The 22,493-nt window shown below is 40.4% G+C and overlaps 1 protein-coding gene across 1 annotated transcript in view; it reads left to right on the plus strand.

Moving 5' to 3' along the window:
* Positions 1-22,493, plus strand: part of DNAH5 (dynein axonemal heavy chain 5) — a 237,582-nt gene that overhangs the window by 113,647 nt on the left and 101,442 nt on the right. Inside the window, exons 43-49 of the mRNA XM_053599003.1 lie at positions 3,033-3,179; positions 6,196-6,437; positions 8,840-9,016; positions 9,429-9,630; positions 10,476-10,618; positions 11,323-11,457; positions 21,841-21,963. Of these exons, the coding sequence (XP_053454978.1) occupies positions 3,033-3,179; positions 6,196-6,437; positions 8,840-9,016; positions 9,429-9,630; positions 10,476-10,618; positions 11,323-11,457; positions 21,841-21,963 (1,169 nt within the window). The remainder of the gene's footprint in view (positions 1-3,032; positions 3,180-6,195; positions 6,438-8,839; positions 9,017-9,428; positions 9,631-10,475; positions 10,619-11,322; positions 11,458-21,840; positions 21,964-22,493) is intronic.

Below are 22,493 nucleotides of genomic sequence, written 5' to 3' on the forward strand. Positions count from 1 at the left end.
TATGGGATTTTTATGTTTTTAAATGATTGTGTTTTCCCTCTCAAATTATGGTTAAATATATCTTTGTTGCGGTTAGGAAGCTGCCTTTTGTTAACGGTAAACTACAAATGCAGCTGGTACAGTAACTTGAACAAAATGAGTACTAAATATTAAACAATGCAGATACATAATGTATAGTACGGCTGAATTATTTAATCCATATGGCATCACTGATTTTGGAGAAGTTCTTTCCAGAGATGAATTAATCATTAGACTATTTGCTATTTATTAACTTGTTCTTGGGGTTTGTAGGCAGGACAGACATGTCTTTTGAGTAACACAGTATTTCTTACTGAAAACTTTAATAATCCAGAGGATTGAGAAGATATTAATAATTGGGTTGAACTTCTTTTTATTAAAAAAGCCCAAAACTCTTGTATGATGTTTTCTCCCTGGTTTATCATGCATCCAAGCAGTAAGTGTTTTTATATTTGGTCCTTGGAGGTTCTGTTGGGCTTAGTTCTAGAAGCAGGAAAAGAGGTATGAAAAGGCTGGCTGCATCTTCACGGATTGTGAAGTGCAGCAGAGTGAGAGATAATTATAATGCAGCTGTGAGGAAGGCTTGGACAATTACACTGTGAGTAGATGTGAAGGAGGTTGGAAAATCTCCAGGGAATTATAGAAAGGCATATGGATCAGATATTGCCTCTTGTGAAGCTTAAAGGTTGAGTAGCAGATTCAAAAAAAGCATTCTGAGCAGGAAGAAGAGCTGGGGTAGGAAGAAGGGATTGGAGGGAACTTGATATGCCCAAGGAAATGCTTTGGTGTGGGTGAAACACAGTTGGTGTGGTGGTTTGGGGGTGGTGCTGGTGACGGGCTGCTTTTGGAGGTATAGCAGGTGTGACTGGTGCCCAGTGCCTCTTTGACTCTCCTCTGCTCTGGGTGTGGCTGTGCTGGACCGTGCCCCCTGCTCCAAGCTCCAGTAGTGTCTCTCAGCTTTTCAGTTTTAGGATTTTGCCTGAAGTCAGGGATTTGACTCAGCCTGGAAGTGGCTTAGGTGGTAATTAATGTCCCTGAAGAAGCCATACCCTCAACTAACAAGGGAGAAGGGTTGATGGCAAATGTCCCACCTCCTGTTTTTCAAGAAGATACTACATCGGCCCTGAACTCAGCAATACACCCTCCACTGGCTGCGGCTTCTTTCCTGCCTCACTCTCTCTCTTCTCTCACTCTAAACTGCAGGCACCCAGGTCCTTCTTTCAGGCTCTGTGTTCAAGAGAATTCAAATTAGGATGGCAGGTCTGGCATCAGGAACTTTGTTGGTCATGCTAAACTCCTGGGATTTATTCTGTAGCTGATGGGAAGCCACTGAGCTGGGGATTGGCATGATCACCTTTGTGGGCAGAAAAGCATCCAGTGGCCACATGGAGAACAGACTGGGGGCTGGAGGGGTGGTCTTGAGTCCAAAAGGGGGTGACAAGAAAAGGAAAGGGTGCCCACTCTTGACAGAGCCCGTGAAGGTGGGGAGATCAGGACAGAGCCAAGAAAAGCCTGGGAGGACGAGAGAGAGGAATGAGTTTAGCCAACACTGTGCAAGTCAAGCATTTTTTGTTTCTTAGAGTGTGCTTATTAAAGTGTTATGAAGTTTTAAATAAAAATAATGAGATTCTATCTACTACCATAATGAAATAATTTTTGATAGTTTCTCTGGTATGGGCCACAAAGTCCAACTTCACTTGTGATACTGTCGCATTAAGACTTTCCTAGCGTAAAGTGTAAAGTGTGATTTGATTAACCAATTAGTGCTACCAAAGTTTTACAGATATCGTCTATTGCAGAAGCTAAAGTGCGGCTGAAATTGAACTTCATAGCCATAAATTTTTATAAATAATTACTCTGATTGTTTTTGTGATTCCAAGAAAAGGAGAAATACGGTTTAGTTTTCTAAATGGGTTTTTAGGGTTTTTCAGAGAAAAAGAACCAGAAACACACACCCACGTCGGTATGTAGGAATTTATTATGAGTATTTGGCTCATGTGATTATGAAGGCCAAAAAGTGCCACAATCTTCCATCTTCAAGCTGGAGACCTAGGAAAGCTGATGGTGTAATTCAGTCTGTGTCCCTGCCGGAGAAGCCGAAGCGCTGATGGTGTAGATGCTGGCTAAGATGCATCAAATGTCCCAGCTCATAGAGGCAGCAGGGGGAAAAAGGGGGAAATCCCTTCTTCTTCGCCTTTTGTTCTATTGGGGTCTTAAAATACTGGATGATCCTAACCTGTCTACTCTGGGGGGAGGGCACGCAGCTGAGTCTATAGATTCAAATGCCAATCTTATCTGGAAATAATGTTTTATCAGAGCGCCTTGTTTCCAGCCCAGTAAACCATTGCAATAAGTTTTACTGTAACCCATTAATGCATGTGTTTGTGGATCTATCACACAGTAAGTAATATTTTAGCATTTATTTTTATCAGTTCATAATTTAAACCATGTTTATTCTTCACTCTTCTGCTCACTAGCCACCGTCTCTTATGCACAGAATCTCAGCCCATTTAAGAATAGGTTTAACGTTTGAAAAATTCGAATAAGTTTCTTGAGTTTAGTCATAAAAGAAAGTCTTTGATTTTTACAAAATTTATTTGGCTTATCTTTCTCAAGGTGAGTAAGACAACCTATCAGCAAGTTAAAGTTGATCATGGAGAGGAGGAGGCCTCTTCTCCGTGATATTTCAGGCGCAAGACTTAATCTAATATACTGTAAAACAAAGGGTTTTTTTTTTGAGCTATGAAATGTAGAGAATTTCTGTATTATGTTAGTACCTTCTAGTATGGTGTCCTTTCTTCCCTAGGCAATATCTGATTTTTGGTTACAGAAGATAAAAAGTTGCTTTAGTCAATAAAGTAACTTGGAATGCAGTGAGACATATTTTCAATGCAGTTTTGCATTTTTTAATATTTTGAGCAGCTGCTGACATACCCCACAGATTAGTGCAATGTTGCTTACTGATGGTTCACATGGCACTTGAGATGTTTAAAATTTGGTTTTCCTTGGTCTAGATTGTGGAAAACCACACCGGGAGCTGAGGATGAATCCCAAAGCAGTGACTGCCCCACAGATGTTCGGTCGGCTTGACGTGGCCACAAGTGACTGGACTGACGGGATATTTTCTACCCTTTGGAGGAAAACCTTGAGAGCTAAGAAAGGTAGAAGATAAACTACAAGTATTATTTTTGACTTCTGAATGAAATTCTTGGTGGATGTATCGAATTAGTAAAACGACTGTATTCTCCTTATAAAATTTTAACCAAGATTAAGAAATCATGAATTAGTATGATATTTGTGAATGTTCAAATAGTGACATTGATTAGCATATTTTAAGTCCCTCCTTTTCTAATTATTTTTTTGAAAAAAACAAAACATTTCTGCCTCCATATGATATCTTAGAATAAAGTAAAAATAGAGAAAGCTGTTAAGGGAAATGTATAGTATTGAATAAGGTTGATTTTACTATAACTATCTTCACTGAATATTTTATAAATATTACTCTTATTTAAGGATAGCCTATTTTTTTTTTTTTAAAAAAACCAATTCCACTATAAAATCATAAGAGAAAATGGATTTGGGATTCTCTAAGGAGAAAACTGTGTATATCAAAAATGAAGTCTACATTGACCTAACAAATTATTCTGTGCAGATGAATATTGTTGTTTGATTATTTAAACTCATTAAGAGGTCGCGGTTCAGTCTGAATAGCCTCTCATGGATGGACTCTGTCCATTTAACACAATGTTCTCAGAATATAAGCTCAGGGGGAAGAAGCTCTACTGTCACGGTGTTTCTTCATTCCTGAGTGAGAAGGGGAGAGGCACAGTGAAAATAATGCCGGGGAGTGGTAACATAAGAGAGGAAGGAGACACCTGGGCTTCCTTCCTGGGTCTACCATTCGGGCAACCCTGTTATACTGAGAAAAGTTCAAGGTAGCTCCATTTAAGTTTTATATAAGGAATGTGTCTGGCCATGCTAACATTAATTGTCAAAAGAAAAGTGAAAATGCTTAACTTCTGAAGTGTGCTCATAATAGAAATCGCTGTTCTATTGGAGATGAAATCAAATTTTGCTTCTGATTTGTTCCCGAAATCTAGTGTGATCGTGCCCCCAGCGACCAAATGTTCCCTAAAGAATAGGAGCTCAGAGAAGTTTTCTTCTTTCCCCATAAAAAAGGCAACAGATAACTTTTCGTTTGAAAGTGACTGGTGATTACATCACCATTTTACTTGAATTGCCAGCTGAATGAGTTTGATTAGGATTTTGAAAGTATTTCTTTTTTTGAAATAGATTCTTCCACAGTTGTTGCATAGCAGAGAACAATTCAACCTACAGACTTGGTCAGGCTGTGAATAAGAGCAGCTAGTAGTTAAGAAGTTAAGAGGAACATTACTATTAAATCAAATGCCTAATTTATAGTAGCATTCTTAGAGCATTCTGCTGCTGCTTGTCATTTTTTCCACCTCCAAGTCATCTTCTGAAATGACTCCTGTCAGATTTTGTCCACAAAGAGACCTTCTGAACTGCTTTATCAAGGGCACTTGGGATCTCCAGCTGGTCAAATGCAAATGGCCAATTCTCAGTCCCGTCCTGCTCTCAGTAGCATCGGGACAGACGTCACGTCCCTTCTGGAAACCCTTCTGTCTGTTGGCTCTGGGGTTTCCTCATCCAGTTATCTCTTTCCCACCTCTGCTTCTTTGAGAAGTCTGGAAGGAGGAGCCAGAAAGCGGGACCGTGGCAGAAGCCTAAAGGTTACACACCTCTGTCCTCAGACCTCTCATCTCTTTCTGTACATTTATGAGAAGGATTTACCCAGTCCCATGGCTTTAAATCCTCGTCTCTATTCCGATGGTGTTCACATTGTAATCTCCAGCCCTGACCCCTGCCATGAATCCCCAACTCAACAATTCTGCCGGGATCTCTGTTGGCCACCTCAGACTTAACATGAACAAACCGGGTAGACTCCATCGCCCGCTTTCTCACGCTCTGCCTTTCCACCGCACTCACTCACATCTCCCCGCCGCTTCCTTTTTGCCATTGAGGGTCAACTTTCTAACTGTTCCTCCAATGTGTTCACCTTAGTCAATCTGGGCTGCTACAGCAGACTGCCGTAGCCCTGGAGCTTGTAAATAGCAGGCATTTACAAGTCTGATGCCAGGTACCAGCAGGCTTAGCCTTCTGCTGCGCCCTGGCTGACTGCTCAGGTGTCCTCACATAGCAGAAGGGCAAGGGAACCCTCTGGACTCTCTGAACAAAAGCATTTACTCCATTCCTGAGGGCTCCACCTGCATGACCCAGATGCTGGGCTCTGAAGACCATCGCTTTGAGGGTTTGGATGGGTTTTTGAGGGAAATAAACATTCAGTCCTTGGTATGACTCTCAGCTTGTCCTCCATCTGGCACTTGGTGCTTTCTGTTCTCGCTGTCTGGAAGATTCTACCTGTAGATCTTTACATTACTTCATTCTCCTTTTGGAATATTTCTTTGGCCACCTTTCCTGAGACAAGGCCCCAAAAGTTGTCCTGCCTGATTTTCCTAATCTTATACATTTTTGTTTGCTTGCTGGTCATCTCTACTGCTTAGAATGTAAGTTCTATGAGGCAGGACATTGTCTTATTTTCCAAACTAACCCCTAGAACAAATCCGACACACAGAAGGTGCTCAGTGAGTATGAGTTCAGTGAGCAAATGACTTTGATTTGGTTATGGGCCTTGAACAACTGCTACATAAAGAACTTAAAAAGTCCTACGTGATGAAATAAGGCAATTGTTTCTATCAAAACTTTGTTTAAAAATTAATGAAGATGAGCTGGGCGTGGTGGCTCACGACTGTAATCCTAGCACTCGGGGAGGCTGAGGCAGGTGGATTGCCTGAGCTCAGGGGTTTGAGACCAACCTAAGCAAGAGCAAGACCTGTCTCTATTAAAAATAGAAAAACTGGCTGGATGTTGTGGTAGGCGCCTGTTATTACCAGCTACTCAGGAGGCTGAGACAAGAGAATTGCTTGAGCCCAAATTTGAGGTTGCTGTGAGCTATGACGACTCCATGGCACTGTCCCCAGGGCAACAGAGTGAGACCCTGTCTCAAAAAGAAATTTAATGAAAATGACATTAACTTACGATATATGCCTATGTATTTATGTCTGCTTTCTCCCCTCCTCTGGTGGGGTGTTCTAGGGGAACATATCTGGATAGTTCTTGATGGTCCAGTAGATGCCATCTGGATTGAAAATCTGAACTCCGTGTTGGATGATAACAAAACCCTCACCCTTGCCAATGGAGACCGCATTCCCATGGCTCCCAACTGCAAGATTATTTTTGAGCCTCATAACATTGACAATGCTTCTCCTGCTACCGTCTCAAGAAATGGAATGGTTTTCATGAGCTCTTCTATCCTTGATTGGAGTCCTATTCTTGAGGTATAATTGAATCCTTCTTTTGTATAATTAAAAAGGAAAACAGATCCTTTAGCATTCTTGTAGTGTATATGCCAATTTTTTTTTTTTTTTTGCAGATGGCAGTGTAATTGCTTTTTTATGCTAATGGTTATGGAAAATCCTTGAATGCACTGGGATAATATTCAAACCTTTATTACCCCCAACAAGTTCCTTCAATTCTCTTCTAATCACTTTGAAACTGGGATTTCTAGCTCATAAGTTGTAGAGTCATTGCCAGACCTATATGAATCAATAATTTTACCAAACTCTCTGAAGGCTGAATAAGTAAAATTTAATTTCAGAACTTTGAGGATTCATGACAGTTTTAAAAGGCACTCATTCATATAAAGTTTGGGAACAACCAACTTAGAATATTAAGTTGAAGATAGTTTATTAAAATTGCATGTAAGGAATTTTTATGAGACTCAGTAGTCATAATATTAGTTTTAAGTTTGTACATAGAAATAATATTTCAGATAATATCTCTTCAACTCATGTTTAGCTACATGATTTTATTATCACCAATACAGGCTACAATATATTGATTAGAATTATAATTAAATACCTTGAATGCTTAGGTCTTTTACTAAATAAATATTATAATGTAAGGAAGAATGCTTATTAGATAAGCCATGTGGAAAATCTTTGTGACATAGTTTGTTGAATTTATTATTTTTATTTACATGAGTATTTTGAAAACGATATTGATTGAAAACTTATGAATTCATAATTTAAATAAAGTAGATGCTTATTTTATACTGCCATTATATTTTTGTACTTTTACTTCTAAGTAGAGATATCTTAATTTTTTATTGATGCATTTCCAGAATTTATACAACTCTGGGTTGCAAATGGGTTTAGATTTGATATGAACGTATGCAGAAGAAGCATACGTATTATGTAGCATAATAGTAATGACATAGTTGAATGTGTCACTAAAAATACTTCCAAAGGGTTCAGATTTCATAATGAAATGATCCATTCATTAAGGAGCATTAAAGCAGAGGGTTTCAACCCTGACTTTGCAAAAGTGATCACCAATGACAGTTCTTTAATATACAGACGATTGGTTCTCTCTCTAATTCTACCACATTAGAATCCCTTGGAGGGGACCCAGGACATTTTCTTTTCTTAAAGTATCACAACATTTTTTTTTCCCCTACACAGGATTAGTAACCACAGAGATACAGCAAGATGCAGGAGAAAATATATTTATGTGATTTCTTCCAAAATACTTCAATTTTACAAAGGTTTTTGAAAAATACTTTTACACAAGCAAATGACTATTTAGAGTTGCTATTTACAAAGTATACTACAGTCTACCCATAGTGAGGGTGGATAAAGCCTTTACATTGATGCTACATCTACTTAAAACATTTTTATATATTTTTAAATAGTGCAGTTTCTTCCTTGGTTAGGAATAAACCAGACTCAGGAAGAATCAGGCAGGAAATGTTCAGAGTGGTGCGAGGCAGCTCTGAGAGGCTGACTAGAGGGCAGAGTGATTGGAAAGTTGTTTTAATGGGAACCTGTCAGCTTCAGGAAGCCGAGCTGGTTACCTGCCCTAGTAAATGTCGCTTTTGGGTTCCATCAACTCAGGAGTGCTGTGTTATGTTTCTGTAGAGGTAGAATCATGGTAAATTCATGAACTAATGAATAATTCAGAATCCACATTTTGTTGCTTTATGTTCGGAGTCTCTAGTTGTTTCTTGGACTATTTGAGGTGAAGAATGAGCTGATTCCCTGACCCGAAGAGCATTTGCCTCCCCTCAAGAAAACGTTGTGTGTTAAGTGGTATTTTGTTATGAATGACATACGCTTTCTTAATATTGGAGTCCAAAAATGACTAAATTCTCCACTTCTATGCATAATCCTCAACGCTTTTCTCCATTGCTTATTAATAACTCAGAAGGAACAAGTTTCCTTTTTCACCTTTAATCCTTTATTTTTTTCCCCTGAGTTTTTCCCATATTGTATACTTCCTCACTTTCTCAGGGCATAGTTTAATCAAGAGTTGAAGACTGTTTCTCCATCTTGGCTCTGAGTCCTGAGCATATGTCTAGTGTAGTAGCCACATATGGAGATATCACAGGAAACCCAGCCACTCCCTGGGTTTGAATTTTGGCCTGGTCACCTACCAGGTGTGGGATCCTAAATGGGTCACCTAAACTCCCTGGGCCTCGGTTTCCTGATGTGTAAGAGGGGGATAATGACAGTTCCTACTTCATGGAGTTGTTTTCAGGATTAAATTAATTAATATGTGAAAGATTTTCTAGCAAGGCCTGAAACGTATAAGTGCAGAATGATCATTAGGTATTTTACAAATTTTCATTTTCCTGGTGTGGTAGTAAGTTTAAGTAAAGTACTATTCTGTGAACTAATAGGGTTTCCTTAAGAAACGCTCACCCCAGGAAGCTGAAATTCTTCGTCAGCTCTACGTGGAATCTTTCCCAGACTTGTATTGCTTCAGTATCCAGAACTTAGACTACAAGATGGAGTTGCTGGAAGCCTTTGTCATCTCACAAAGCATTAACATGCTGCAAGGGCTGATTCCCCCCAAGGTAAATTGCTCAACGTTACTGAGAGTTTCTCTCTTATTAACTGAGTCAAACTGGGCAAAAAATATGGCACTTGAAATCAGATTTAGTCAGAGCTGTAGGGGACAGAGAATGTTTCAAACACGGATCACACATGTTAATATTTTGGTGTTTTTGTAATACCTTTAAAAAAAACAAGCCATGGATTTGGAATTTAGTTGTAGCCTAACAAAGTCATGTGATCAGAATCTTTAATTTGTTTTTTGGGTCTGTGTGGGATTCCTAGATTTATTTTTTCCTCAGTTTTATTCATCCTTCCCTTTGTTCTTGGGGAAGCCACTGTCCCTTTTCTCTGTTTATTGTTTGCTTTGAAACTCCAGAGCAAAGTTTTGGTTTGAGAATCAGGTAATTAACACAAATGTTTCTTTCCCCTTAGGAGCAAGGCGGGGAGGTGAGCAGGGAGCACCTGGGCCGGCTGTACGTGTTTGCTTTGATGTGGAGTGTGGGTGCAGCGCTGGAGGGGGGTGGCCGGCGCCGGCTGGAGCACTGGCTGCGCGCTCGGGCCTCCTCGACACTGGAGCTGCCGCTGCTGGACGGTCCTGGGGACACCATGTTTGACTACTATGTGTCACCTGACGGTGAGGATGCTCCCGTCCATCCAGACCTTGCAGATGGGGACAGTTTTTGATTTATTTTTCCCTAGCTCACAAACACAATCTGTTTTTTCCTAAATGGGAATTAAAACTCTTGGCTGTGAAATTCAAATGAAATCTTTTCTGTGTAAGGAAGGCTGAAAAATTTTCGTTTTGAAAAATTTGATTTGCCTTCCAAATGCGCATCTTCCTCTTGGCGCACTGAGCTTTTAGTGAATTAAGGAAAATTAAAAAAAATCCACAAATCATGTCCATTTTGGCGATTTGTTTGATATAATCTACAATTGATATCAAACTTAGAAAATTTGAAGTATATTTTTGCCATATGTATGTTTATCTTTATTTATGTATCTTTAGCTCTGTACGTCTGTACACACTTTAGGGTTATTAGCATGTGCATACATGTATAGTACACATACATCATTATATATGATGTGTAGGCATGTATGTGGATATTATACATGACATCCTAGGATATTTTGCCTAATGAAAAGCTTGTGAGAATAGATATTTTAAAATGATTATTTTAATCCTGTTCTTATTCTGTTCTGTATTTTTATATACGCTTTTATATAATTGAAAACCTATATATTTAAAAACAATTCCAAAATACTTCCTACTATTTCCTAATTAAGACAACTTTGGAATTATTCCTTGGGAACTTTTGACTCAGTTAACACCTACTTGTACACTTAGATCTCTAATTTTAAGATCTTTATTTGATGGGGAGTATTTTATCAGGCGACCTCCTAAGATTTCAGATGTCTTCTCATCACAGTTAGTAGTTAAATTACTAATGTGAGGATGCAAATGCTCTCTATTCACCTCAGGTAAATGGATGCATTGGAACACGTGTACCCAGGAATATGTGTATCCCTCTAATACCATCCCAGAATATGGCTCTATTCTGGTGCCAAATGTTGACAATGTGAGGACTGACTTTCTAATTAACACCATTGCTAAGCAGGGCAAGGTATGGCTTTTTAACTTTTAGTAAAAGTAGCATACTTTAAAATGTCACTTGAAAATGTGAAGCCTTTATTATAGAAGGTTTTTTGTTGCTGTTTAGAATAAATGAAGATATCACCTAAAGTACTATGTTTCTTTTATTATTCCTGGTAACATATTAGCATTAAATAGTTGTAATTCATAATTAATTATTTCTCCTGGATTAGTGGAGAGAGTGCAAATTGTGACTTATTGTTCTAAAGAGAATTCCTTACGTTGTCTTGGTTTGCTAGAGCTGCTGTCACAAAATCCTGCAGCCGGGCCAGCTTACACAGCAGCAGTTTATTTTCTGGCAGTTCGTGAGGCTGAAAGCCCAGGGTCAAGGTGTTGGCAGGTTGGGTTCTTTGGAGGCTTCCCTCCTGGGCTTGCAGGTGGCAACACCTTGCTGTGTTTTCCTACGGTGTTTTTCTGTGTCCCTAAATCCCCTATTTCTTTGCGTATGCCAGTGTCCTTTTCTTATAAGGACACCAGTGAGGGCAGATTAAAGCTCACCCTAAAGGCTTCATTTTACCTGTTCACCTCTTTAAACACCTTACTTCCAAGTATAGTCACATTCTGAGGTACTGGGGGTTAAGGCTTCAACCAGTGAATTTTGCGTGGTCACAGCTTAGCCCATTCTGATCTGTGTATTTCATTTCTTAGATTTCTTTCTCTCCTTCTCCATTTTAGGCTGTGCTATTAATTGGTGAACAAGGAACAGCCAAAACAGTCATCATCAAAGGGTTTATGTCAAAATATGATCCTGAGAGTCACATGAGCAAGAGTCTGAACTTTTCTTCTGCGACCGCCCCGTCAATGTTCCAGGTGTGGGTTCTTTGGTTTTTGCTCATTAAGCTCAAGTCTGTGCTCAACTTTGGGGGCTCAAATCTCTTTACTGTTCTGCCTCATCTGAACTTTCGTAGCCATGATAAATCTCCCACGTGTGTGTCTTCCATTCTCTATTTTGTTGAACTTCAGTAGAGTCTCTCCGGGGGTGGCGGGTTCAAACCCAGCCCTGGCTGAAGTGCAACAAAGAAATAGCCGGGTGTTGTGGCTGGCACCTATAGTCCCAGCTGCTCGGGAGGCTGAGGCAGGACAATTGCGGAAGCCAAGAGCTGGAGGTTGCTGTGAGCCGTGTGACGCCATGGCACTCTACCGAGGGCGGTACAGTGAGACTCTGTCTCAACAACAACAAAAAAATCTTAAATTGTGGAGAAATAAAAAAGCTTCTATAGGATACTACAAGCCTCAATACTATGAGTTTAAAATAGCTACATAGAAAACTTTGTGAACGCGCAAAATCCCAGCTGAAAGAAATATTGTTTATTTCTAATCCTACTTCCTTTCCCTAGGGACTGTTCTTCTGAGGGTGTTATTATCACTGTAGCTTTAGGCTAAGACATTCTGGAGTCCTATCTGAAGGGTCTCCAAGGCCTGTTAATATGTCTACAGAAGTGTTTTTCACATTTCCCCCTTTTCCCACTGCCACTTTCATCTTGTTCCCTGACTTAACATTCCACTGTGGCTCCTGTGTTCAATTGCAACAAAGTATAAAACCCTGCAGTCTTAGCATAGGAAATATTTTACTCTATCCTGTAGGAGAGAAGTAAAAACAGACACCTCAAATTTGCATTCTTCTTTTTTTTTTTTCAATGAAGCTTCTAGAAATGACCTGGGTTTGCAGGTCTCGGTTATGAATTGTGTAAGACTTTATGAAACGGGAAGAAACCCTAGACATGCTTTAGCCATTTGTAAGTCATCTCTCCTGCGTTTATTACAATATTAATACATTACCAAAAGATACATGTCATAACTTGCAAAGAGAAAGGAGATTTTTAGGGGAATCCAAAGAACTTTGGTTTTGATGAACTTTGTTGCCTTTCAGTTGTTAAAATGAAAATATGAGAACAATGAGAATTGTTGATATCATGCTTAAATTATACCTTTTAATCCCTTACTTGAATTAGTGATAGGAAAATGTCAATATACTAAGACTATTGATTGAATTTCTAAATAAGACTTTCATCTTTATTATACTTCTCTGGTGGAGATGGAATTTCCAATGCTGGCCATCCTTCCATCAGATGAATACCGTTGACTTAGTGTCTTGGTGGGAAGGTCTGGATGGAAGGTGAACTCCAAATTGCAGTGACCCTTTGTGTTTGGGGAACAGTACATTCAATTGTCCTATGCTGGCAAGGTGCTAGCATTATACATATTCCATTGATAGTTTTAAATGTAAGGATATTTTGTTAGTTTTACTTTAGTAGAACATTCTCTTTAAAGATTATAATTATAAATAACATTATTTGAGGGTGCAGGTTTAAGAAATCAGATCAAAGTGTGAGTTTTTTTTGCATTTTATGGCAGTAATGAACTAACTAGTCTGACTTCCCGAGACTGTACTAAATCTTGAGACCAGCAATTTAATTTTGACAGTAAATACCTAGAACTAGCATAGATTTCATGGGGGAAAGGCATAGTCCCCCAAAAGACTACTTTCACTTCAGATGCCAGCCACAGGCTCAGGAATTCCAGGCCACCCATACTTCTAACCAAGTGGCTATAAATTGGGCAGTTCCCACAACCTCTCAGTTTCGATAATTCGCTAGAATGATTTACAGAACTCAGGGACGTGCTAAGCTTGCTATGACAATTTTCTTATAAAGGATGTAAATATCAGCTGAAAGAAAAGACCCATGGAGCAGGGTTTTGGAGGGTAGCCAATGGGAGCCTTCTCTGTTCTCGGGATGTGTTAACTTCTAGACCTATCATGTTATGTCACCAAACAGGAGGCTCCCCTGAGCCTCAGTGTCTTGAGTTTTTATTGGAGTTTCATTACACAGGCACGGTGATGGAGCTCAGGCTCCAAGCTCCCTTTTCTCCCAGAAGGTCAGCTGATACCACAAGACTTAAAACCTCAACTTTCTAATCATGTGGTTGGTCTCTCCTGCATGAGTGGCCCCAAAAGAGGCCCATGTGAATAACAAAGGCATTTCTATTATTCAGGAAATGTCAAGGGTTTAAAATCTCTTTCCAGGAAAAAGAGGCAAAGGTCAGACAAATTCTTTATTGTAGGCCAAAGCCTTGTATTTCTGTCACCAACTCTGTGGTATTTGACTCTGTAAGGCAGGGGTCCTCAAACTTTAAACAGGGGGCCAGTTTACTGTCCCTCAAACTGTTGGAGGGCCGGACTATAGTTTAAAAATAAACTATGAACAAATTCCTATGCACACTGCACATATCTTATTTTATCACACCACCTCATGTGGCCCACAGTCTGTAGTTTGAGGACCCCTGCTAAGGTAATAAAAACCTATGGTCTGTGTCTCTTTAACACAAGGTATTTATTAATTTTCTGGAAAAAGTTTATGTTGTTTAGAAAACTTGCTTGTTCAATACACAAATTCATAAACTGTATAATAAAGTTCTAGAAGTTCTTGAGGTATAATAATTAGAATAATCAGAAGAATAACCAAATAGGCTTTGAAAACATAAAAATCTATACTCTTTAGGATTCCAGCACCTGATTCACAAGTAGTTAACCCTATTTCCTCTTACTCTCCAATGTTAAGGCAGAGTCAACACATCATTCTTTCTTTTTGTGTTCAGAGGCATCACAGGATCATCTGCTCTGTTTAGCATTGAAGCCTGTTTTGACAGCTGAACATTAGAGCTTTCTATTAAGCAAGACTCATTAGTTTTAGAAAGCTTTCAATTAGCTAAACTGCTGTAATTAACTTTCCCACTATAATTTTCAGTCATTCATACTAAACAGGGCTGACGGAGCAGAGCATTTGCCTCTGTGTCTCCGCGTATCTGGATCTCAACCAAATTGAAATTGTAGGAGAGAAAATGGATAGCTACTATCCCTCCCTGGTCAGTTGCCATGATGGCACAATTGTCCAGTGAAGAACACATCTGTCATTCCACAGGTGATTTTCATCATGGTGGGAACAAATTTACAAATTAACAAATTTTATCAGTTGGAGGACTGTGTGTCCCTCTTTGCCTAGGACAGTCCAGTTAACGTCCATTGTCACAGACTAATAATGAATAGGATCCCTTGCCATTGCCAAAAGACAAAAACTATATAGTCACCCTAGTTTTTTGATAAAGGGATTCAGTTTTTAAAGAGAGATGCCTCATTCCACCCCACAAACTAATATCATTTAATTTTTTTAATATTTGAAAGTGATCTATACATAACTTTAGAAATTTAAATCCAGAAAGGTGAAAAGAAAGGGAAGATTGCCTAAGAGAATTTTTGAAAAGATTTATTTCTACTAAAAGTAACCTTAAAGTTTTTTGAGTATAGTAACCATCTTACAGAAGGTTGCACAGCAGTAGGGTTTTATTTTTTAAAAACAAGAATCTTAGAGCCTAGAAGGAAATCCCACATTTGTTTCTGGACGCAGTGCCACTTTTCTGAATGACATCTTATGCAAGAGATGAATCTATAAAGCAGGTAAGCCTTCATTTGCTGTGGTGGAATTGGGGCTGGGTTCTGCGGTCTCTTCAAACCTCATCTTGGCTTCCGGCAGGGGTCCCTGTGGTTGCAGAAAATCCTCTTGGTTCCTCAGAGTACAGTGTGAAGACAAGTTTCCAGAGGAGAATCCTAAGAGATAAAATGTGAAAGTACTTCTTCATGATAAAGCTCTCTTAAAATGTCAGATTTTACCGTTAATATTCATGCACTCCAATGTAAGATTTGAGTACTGTCTGAATCCTGTTAGTTGGTGGCAGAAACTATGCTAGACCAGATGTCCCTGTGCCCTGCTGTGCCATGCACCCCTGTGTCTCCCTCCAAGGCCGGGTGCCCCTGTGCCCCTGTGCCCTGCTGTGCCATGCACTCCTGTGTCTCCACCAAGGCCGGGTGTCCCTGTGCCCTGCTGTGAAATGCACCCCTGTGTCTCCCTCCAAGGCCGGGTGCCCCTGTGCCCTGCTGTGCCATGTACCCCTGTGTCTCCCTCCAAGGCCGGGTGCCCCTGTGCCCTGCTGTGCCATGTACCCCTGTGTCTCCCTCCAAGGCCGGGTGCCCCTGTGCCCTGCTGTGCCGTGCACCCCTGTGTCTCCCTCCAAGGCCGGGTGCCCCTGTGCCCTGCTGTGCCGTGCACCCCTGTGTCTCCCTCCAAGGCCGGGTGCCCCTGTGCCCTGCTGTGCCGTGCACCCCTGTGTCTCCCTCCAAGGCCGGGTGTCCCTGTGCCCTGCTGTGCAATGCACCCCTGTGTCTCCCTCCAAGGCTGGGTGTCCCTGTGCCCTGCTGTGCCGTGTACCCCTGTGTCTCCCTCCAAGGCCGGGTGTCCCTGTGCCCTGCTGTGCCGTGTACCCCTGTGTCTCCCTCCAAGGCCGGGTGTCCCTGTGCCCTGCTGTGCCGTGTACCCCTGTGTCTCCCTCCAAGGCCGGGTGTCCCTGTGCCCTGCTGTGCCATGCACCCCTGTGTCTCCCTCCAAGGCCGGGTGTCCCTGTGCCCTGCTGTGCCATGTACCCCTGTGTCTCCCTGCAAGGCCGGGTGTCCCTGTGCCCTGCTGCGCCATGTACCCCTGTGTCTCCCTCCAAGGCCGGGTGCCCCTGTGCCCTGCTGTGCAATGCACCCCTGTGTCTCCCTCCAAGGCCGAGTGCCCCTGTGCCCTGCTGTGCCATGTACCCCTGTGTCTCCCTCCAAGGCCGGGTGCCCCTGTGCCCTGCTGTGCCATGCACCCCTGTGTCTCCCTCCAAGGCCGGGTGCCCCTGTGCCCTGCTGTGCCATGCACCCCTGTGTCTCCCTCCAAGGCCGGGTGTCCCTGTGCCCTGCTGTGCCATGTACCCCTGTGTCTCCCTCCAAGGCTGGGTGCCCCTGTGCCCTGCTGTGCCATGTACCCCTGTGTCTCCCTCCAAGGCCGGGTGTCCCTGTGCCCTGCTGTCCCATGCACCCCTGTGTCTCCCTCCAATAGCTTTTCTTTATCTCCCAAATCAAAAGGCTAATTTATCGTTTAGTGCTCTTATTTTATTTTTGGCTTGTAGTTCTACATTATTGTATTTTCATGTTATTTTTGATATATCTTACTTTTTGTAATACATTGTAAACTCTTGACCAGTGTAAGACTGTTTTCATTTGGTTTTAATAATTATGGTAACATGGGAAGATATTATTTAGGCAGTAGGTTTATTAATAAAGTGTGTAACTCTCATTTTTACCTTTTGGATAATAGTATCTATATGGACACCTACAATTAAATATATATTTCAATTATTTGAATATAATATGTATGAAAAACCATTTAGGGAATGGCATATAGAGATATCCATAGCAATGATGAAATATCTCTGCATTGTTATAATACATTAAGGTTAGCAAATGTTTACACATATATCATGAATGTACCGTACTCTGATGTGTGTGTGTATATATGGGTGTACATATAACTATATACTTTTATATACACCTGTACTTCTGGGCCGTGATCCAGAACTATTAAGTGACTTACATGAAATCACATAGCTAGTAATTGTGAGAAGCAATAGTTTAACCCTGTTTTTTTTCTTTTCTGACTTTAACCCCAGTCAGAGTTGTTATGTGAAGCCATGTAGGTTATGCAAATTTTGTGCTGGGTACCATTCAGTAATGATTGGGACTAGACAACACCCAATCTGGTCACTGCACGTGACCCTGTTGGGACCCCCTCTCCTGCAGCATCTGTCCCTTTGTCTAGTTGGGGAGACAGGTTCACAGGCAAGTGTGGGAGTGTGATAAATGCTATCTACGGTGTAACCACTGTGTTCTGTGAGAACACACTGCTGTTTTGTTCTGTGGTGCCCGGAGGAGAAGCAGACTAGTTTCTTTAAGGGATTAGAGAAATAAATGCCATGAAAGAGTTGGCTATTTCTTAAGACAATTTAGTTTTTATATTAATTTTAGGAACTATAGAGCTTGAATTGTTATTAAGAAATTCAGAAAACTGAACTGTCCCCAGGTGTAGGGGTCCTAGTTTAGAATGGCAGACAAGAGCTTTCCTCACTTCCACTCCAAGCCTACCTAGCTTCCTGACAATCTAGTTTTTATTTCTAAAATGCTGCTGTGCACGCAGGTATCCCACATGTGTATAGACAGACACTGAGATCAGAGGCTTGTTCAGGTCTCATGTCCTGCTGATGAGGATCCTCCAGGCTCAAAGTAAAGTCATTGTCTGATCTGAAAGAACAGCCTGGGTTGCCCCACAGCTCACGGGCTTGCCGGAGACTTCAGGTTTTTTTTTTTTTTTTTTTTTTTTTTAATAGATAGCTGGTTGGAGAGAAATGGCATTTGTGGAAGATCGTTCATCTAAGTCAGGATTTAACAAAGTGTGTTTGGCTTACACTAATCCATATATCTATATCTATTAGGCTTAGAACTGGCTACTCTAGAAGTTTGTAAATAAGTATCTCATGATGAAAGCCTGTCTTTGAGATGAACATGGCTGCATGGTCTATGTTTCATTGTTAACTGAGTAAAAATGGATTAAGACCTTGAGGGATAAGAACAGGCAGTGAGAAGCAGGAGGCATTGTAATTCCTGGCAGGTCACTCATAGGGAAGCCCTGAAGCGTTGATCAGGGTTACATTGCCCCTTAGAATGTTCGTTCTGGCTACTGAGTGGAGAACAAGATGGAAGAGGTGTGGCTGCACTCAGGACCCGAGAGATGGTTGCACTAAGTCCTCAGGAAGGAGGTTGGATGGACCACGATGGTGTAAATAAGGATGAAAACAAGGATGCATTCAAATTGTGGCTGGGAAGGGGACTGCCAGGACTCATGATTGGTTGAGCAGATGTTGGAGAAGAGGCACAGGACAGAGCAAGAAAAGTCAAAGGTGTATTTTTGCATAGCATTTATCTATGTAATAAATATAAACTGATTGATACATAGTACCAGACACCTTTCTAGACAGCCAGAAAGCAATGATGAGTAAGATATGCAAGGTGCCTGCTCTCCTTACATTCCAGCGAGGAAGACAGACAATTATCTAATAAGCAAATATACCTACTTGGTTTTATTAACTGGTTTGTACCACCAAAGCAATGAATGAGGTGGGAGGAATGTGGTGGAAGAATATTACAAAGAGATTAGACTGATGTTTTTGAGGGGACAGACAAAAAATTCTGGATAAAATTGCAAATCACGTATTAAAGACATTATATATAATTTACAAAGAAGTTTCTAAGATTGGATGGAGTCAGGGAGGGGGCAATTTAAGAGACTATGTTATTAATTTCCCCCAGAAAGGTAAGTAACTGGACAGGGCATATTATTGTTTGGGTAATAAGAGACACTTTAGGAAACAGTGTTGGACTTTTAATAGAAAGAATGTAACAATGTTAGATGTGGAAATATTTGCAGGGGGCAATATGGTAGATGGTGCCAATCTCTGATCTGAGCAACCAGAAGGGGTGCAGACTTTGTTGGGAGTAAGAGAACTTTATATTTGGATGTGTTGATTTTTATGATGCCATGGAATATCCAAGTGGAGAAGTCCGGATGGGGACACCTGTCCAAAGATCTAGTGTTTCCAAACACCCCCCAAATGGATAGACATATAAAGACACACAGCATACTGTTATAGGCTGAGTGTGCTTGATATGGAAATCCAAAATCAAAATGCTTCAAAACTCAGAACTTTATGGGTGCTGACTTGATGCCACAACTAGAAAATTCCACCCCTGACCTCACGTGATGGGTCACAGTCAAATGCAGGCACGCAACACCCAGTTTATTCAGTGTCCCCAAGGGGAAGAGCATCCTCCCAGCTCCCTTCAGCTTTGATCTATTTTTTCTGTGTCTGCCCAGGTTCCCCCACACAACTGTGTTCAACGTATGTTATTCAATGTAGACAAACTTGGTTGCATGCGCAAAATTATTAAAAATGCTGTATAAGATTACCTTCAGGCTGTGTATATAAAACATAAATGAATTTCATGTTTAGATTTGAGTCTCATTCCCAAGATATCTCATGATCTATATGCAGATATTCCAAAATCTGAAAGCGTCTGCAATTCAAAACATGTCTGCTCTAAGCATTTCAGATTAGAGATACTCCACTTATATTGAGTTTTAGGCCTTTCTAAGGTCTCACCAAACTCCAAAATTAAGTCACTATTGAATGTGCAGCAATTCTAAAATCAGGAGTCTCAACGTTTAGGTTCACAATTTACTTAGTGCTTGTCTCTGTTTGGTTTTTGCTTTTGTAAATTTAGCTCTTTTATGACAGACGAGGGCTGTCTGGAAAGTATCCAGCCATGTGATATAAAAAATATATTAATGGCTGGAAACTTACTGGAAATCTCTCACAGGTAGCTCACCAGTGATTTCCTATCATTTCAAAGAAACTCAGGTCATCGTGAAAGGGAAGAAAATACAGGGGGTGTGGGTATTCATCCAACTCTCCCACCTGTGGCTTTTTAGCTCTCAGAAGTTCCCACCAAATCATAAAATCTTCACATGCCAGAGAGCGCTTATTAACAGATGGGGGAATGTCTGGAAGGCTCTAGTTGGCCATAAAGAAGTGGAAGGACATTATTATTTATTAAATTGGCTTATGCATTTAAATGCATTGAAAAGCAGAGATACATTTAGGCTACTCCATGAGAGAGTTTGCTTTTATGTCAAGGGCATATGAAATCTTTTTGCCATTGTACTATTTCATGGAAGATTTGTTTTGTAATTGAATGAGTTGCAATATATTTATATATCCTTCTATTTAAAAAATAGTGAGAAATTTTCACATTACTTGCTGTTATTCCTTAAAATGATGATGTCAACTTACAATTTGCAATTACTGTGGATATTTCCAAAGACAGATGTATAGATTTTTGCATTTAGCTTGGTGTCATTTTGTGGTTGTATCTTGGATATAAAAGTCATTTTTAACTAGTTTGCTTTTTATCATGAAATAAGAAAACTTTTTTTTTGGTTAGGAGAAGAATTAATTTTATCTTAATATACCTCCACTTTCTCCTGGACTTATACATCATCTGTAACATAATTTAAAACCATGCATTAGTAGATTCCTCCAGTGGTAGGAATGAAATGAGGTCTTAAGATTTTAAGCTTTTAGAGTATGTGAACTTTGAACCTCCTATCTTCCCTGTTTAATGCCCTTTTTATTAGTTTTTTTAAAATTACATTTATTGTTGGGGATTCATTGAGGGTACAAAGAAACAGGTTACATTGATTGCATCTGTTAGGTAAAGTCACTGTTATAATTGTGTCCCACCCCCAAAAGGTGTGTCACACACTGTGATCTCCTATTCCCCCTTTCTATCAGTTTTAATAATCTTTTTCACATTGCCAGGATTTTTTCTTTCTTTCTTTTTTTTTTTTTTTTTTTTTTACGACAGAGTCTCACTCTTTTGCCATGGCATTGTCATAGCTCACAGCTACCTCAAACTCTTCGGCTCAAGTGATCCTCTTGCCTCAGCCTCCCTAGTAGCTGGAACTACGATCACCCATCACATTGTCTGCCTAATTTTTCTATTTTTAGTAAATATGGGGGTCTCACTCTTGGTCAGGCTTTACCTCCCGAGCCCAGGCAATCTGTCCGTCTCAGCCTCCCAGAGTGCTGTGACTACAGGAGTCAGCCAAAGGAGATTTTCACAAAGCACAGCATAGTTTGCTCTCATACCACCTAAGCTCAAAGTGTAGAAACAGAGAGAGAAAGGACACAGGCGGGCTTTGTGTTGTGGGTGAGTAGAGGTTCAGTGTGATCACCTCTGCCCATGGGAGCTGGCTGGGACTGTGTCATGCTGCAGTGACCAGCGGCAGCCCCGGCAGGCTGTGCAGCTCAGGGCACAGGCTTAGGAAGCTTCTTGGACAGTTTAACTTTATCTCTGATTATAGGGAAACTTTGAGCAGGGCTGCAACCTTTCAATGATGGGGATTACAGTGTCATTAACAGAGACACAATAAGGCAAAAAAGAAATCTTTGGAAATGGACAGAGGAGTTGTCTCAGCCCATTCAAAATTTACATTGATCAAAATTTCATTTTTTCCTAAATTAAATCAAATCTTCAAAGGTTGTGAACATTATGCAAGACAATTTAGGTACTTTAGGATTTGTTTGCTAGAATTAAGGGGGAATTTTGGTCTTTCTAAATGATACCTGTCAAGTCAAGGCTTCTCAGTATTTTTTAAAAGGAATTGACCATGTCTTAGGGGATTTTTCACAGACATTCCTATTGGCTTTCTTGTTTAACAGAAGACAATAGAGAGCTATGTGGATAAACGCATGGGTGCGACATACGGGCCTCCAGCCAGAAGGAAGATGACGGTTTTTATCGATGATGTCAATATGCCAATAATCAATGAATGGGGAGATCAGGTATATTGATTCTGCTGTGTATTTTATTTCCTTAATTCATTATCAATTTATTCTTTCATGAGTAAATTTTTTTTTAATTTCTTTGTTAAATCATCACTGTGTACATTAATGCATTTATAGGGTACAATGTACTGATTTGATATACAGTGTGGAATGCTTACATCTAAATGATTAACATAACTGTCTCCTTGCTTATTTGTTGTGGCAAAAACATTCATACTCTATTCTTAATAGTATAGAAATGTATCACTGAATTATGCACATTAGGTTGGATCCCCCCCAAACCCTCCCTCCTCCCGCCTCCCTCCTCTGCTCCCCTCTCTTTCCTCTTCCCTCCTTCTTTTTGGACTATAGTGATGTTTTCCTATTCCTACGAATGTGTAGGTGATTATATGTGGAATTCATAGTAGTACTGAGTACATTGGATACTTTTTTTTCCATTCTTGAGATGCTTTACTAAGAAGAATATGTTCCAGCTTCATCCAGGTAAACATTAAAGATGAGAAGTCTCCATCTTTTTTATGGCTGCA

Source organism: Nycticebus coucang, chromosome 1 (assembly GCF_027406575.1).
Source record: "Nycticebus coucang isolate mNycCou1 chromosome 1, mNycCou1.pri, whole genome shotgun sequence".
NCBI lineage: Eukaryota > Metazoa > Chordata > Mammalia > Primates > Lorisidae > Nycticebus > Nycticebus coucang.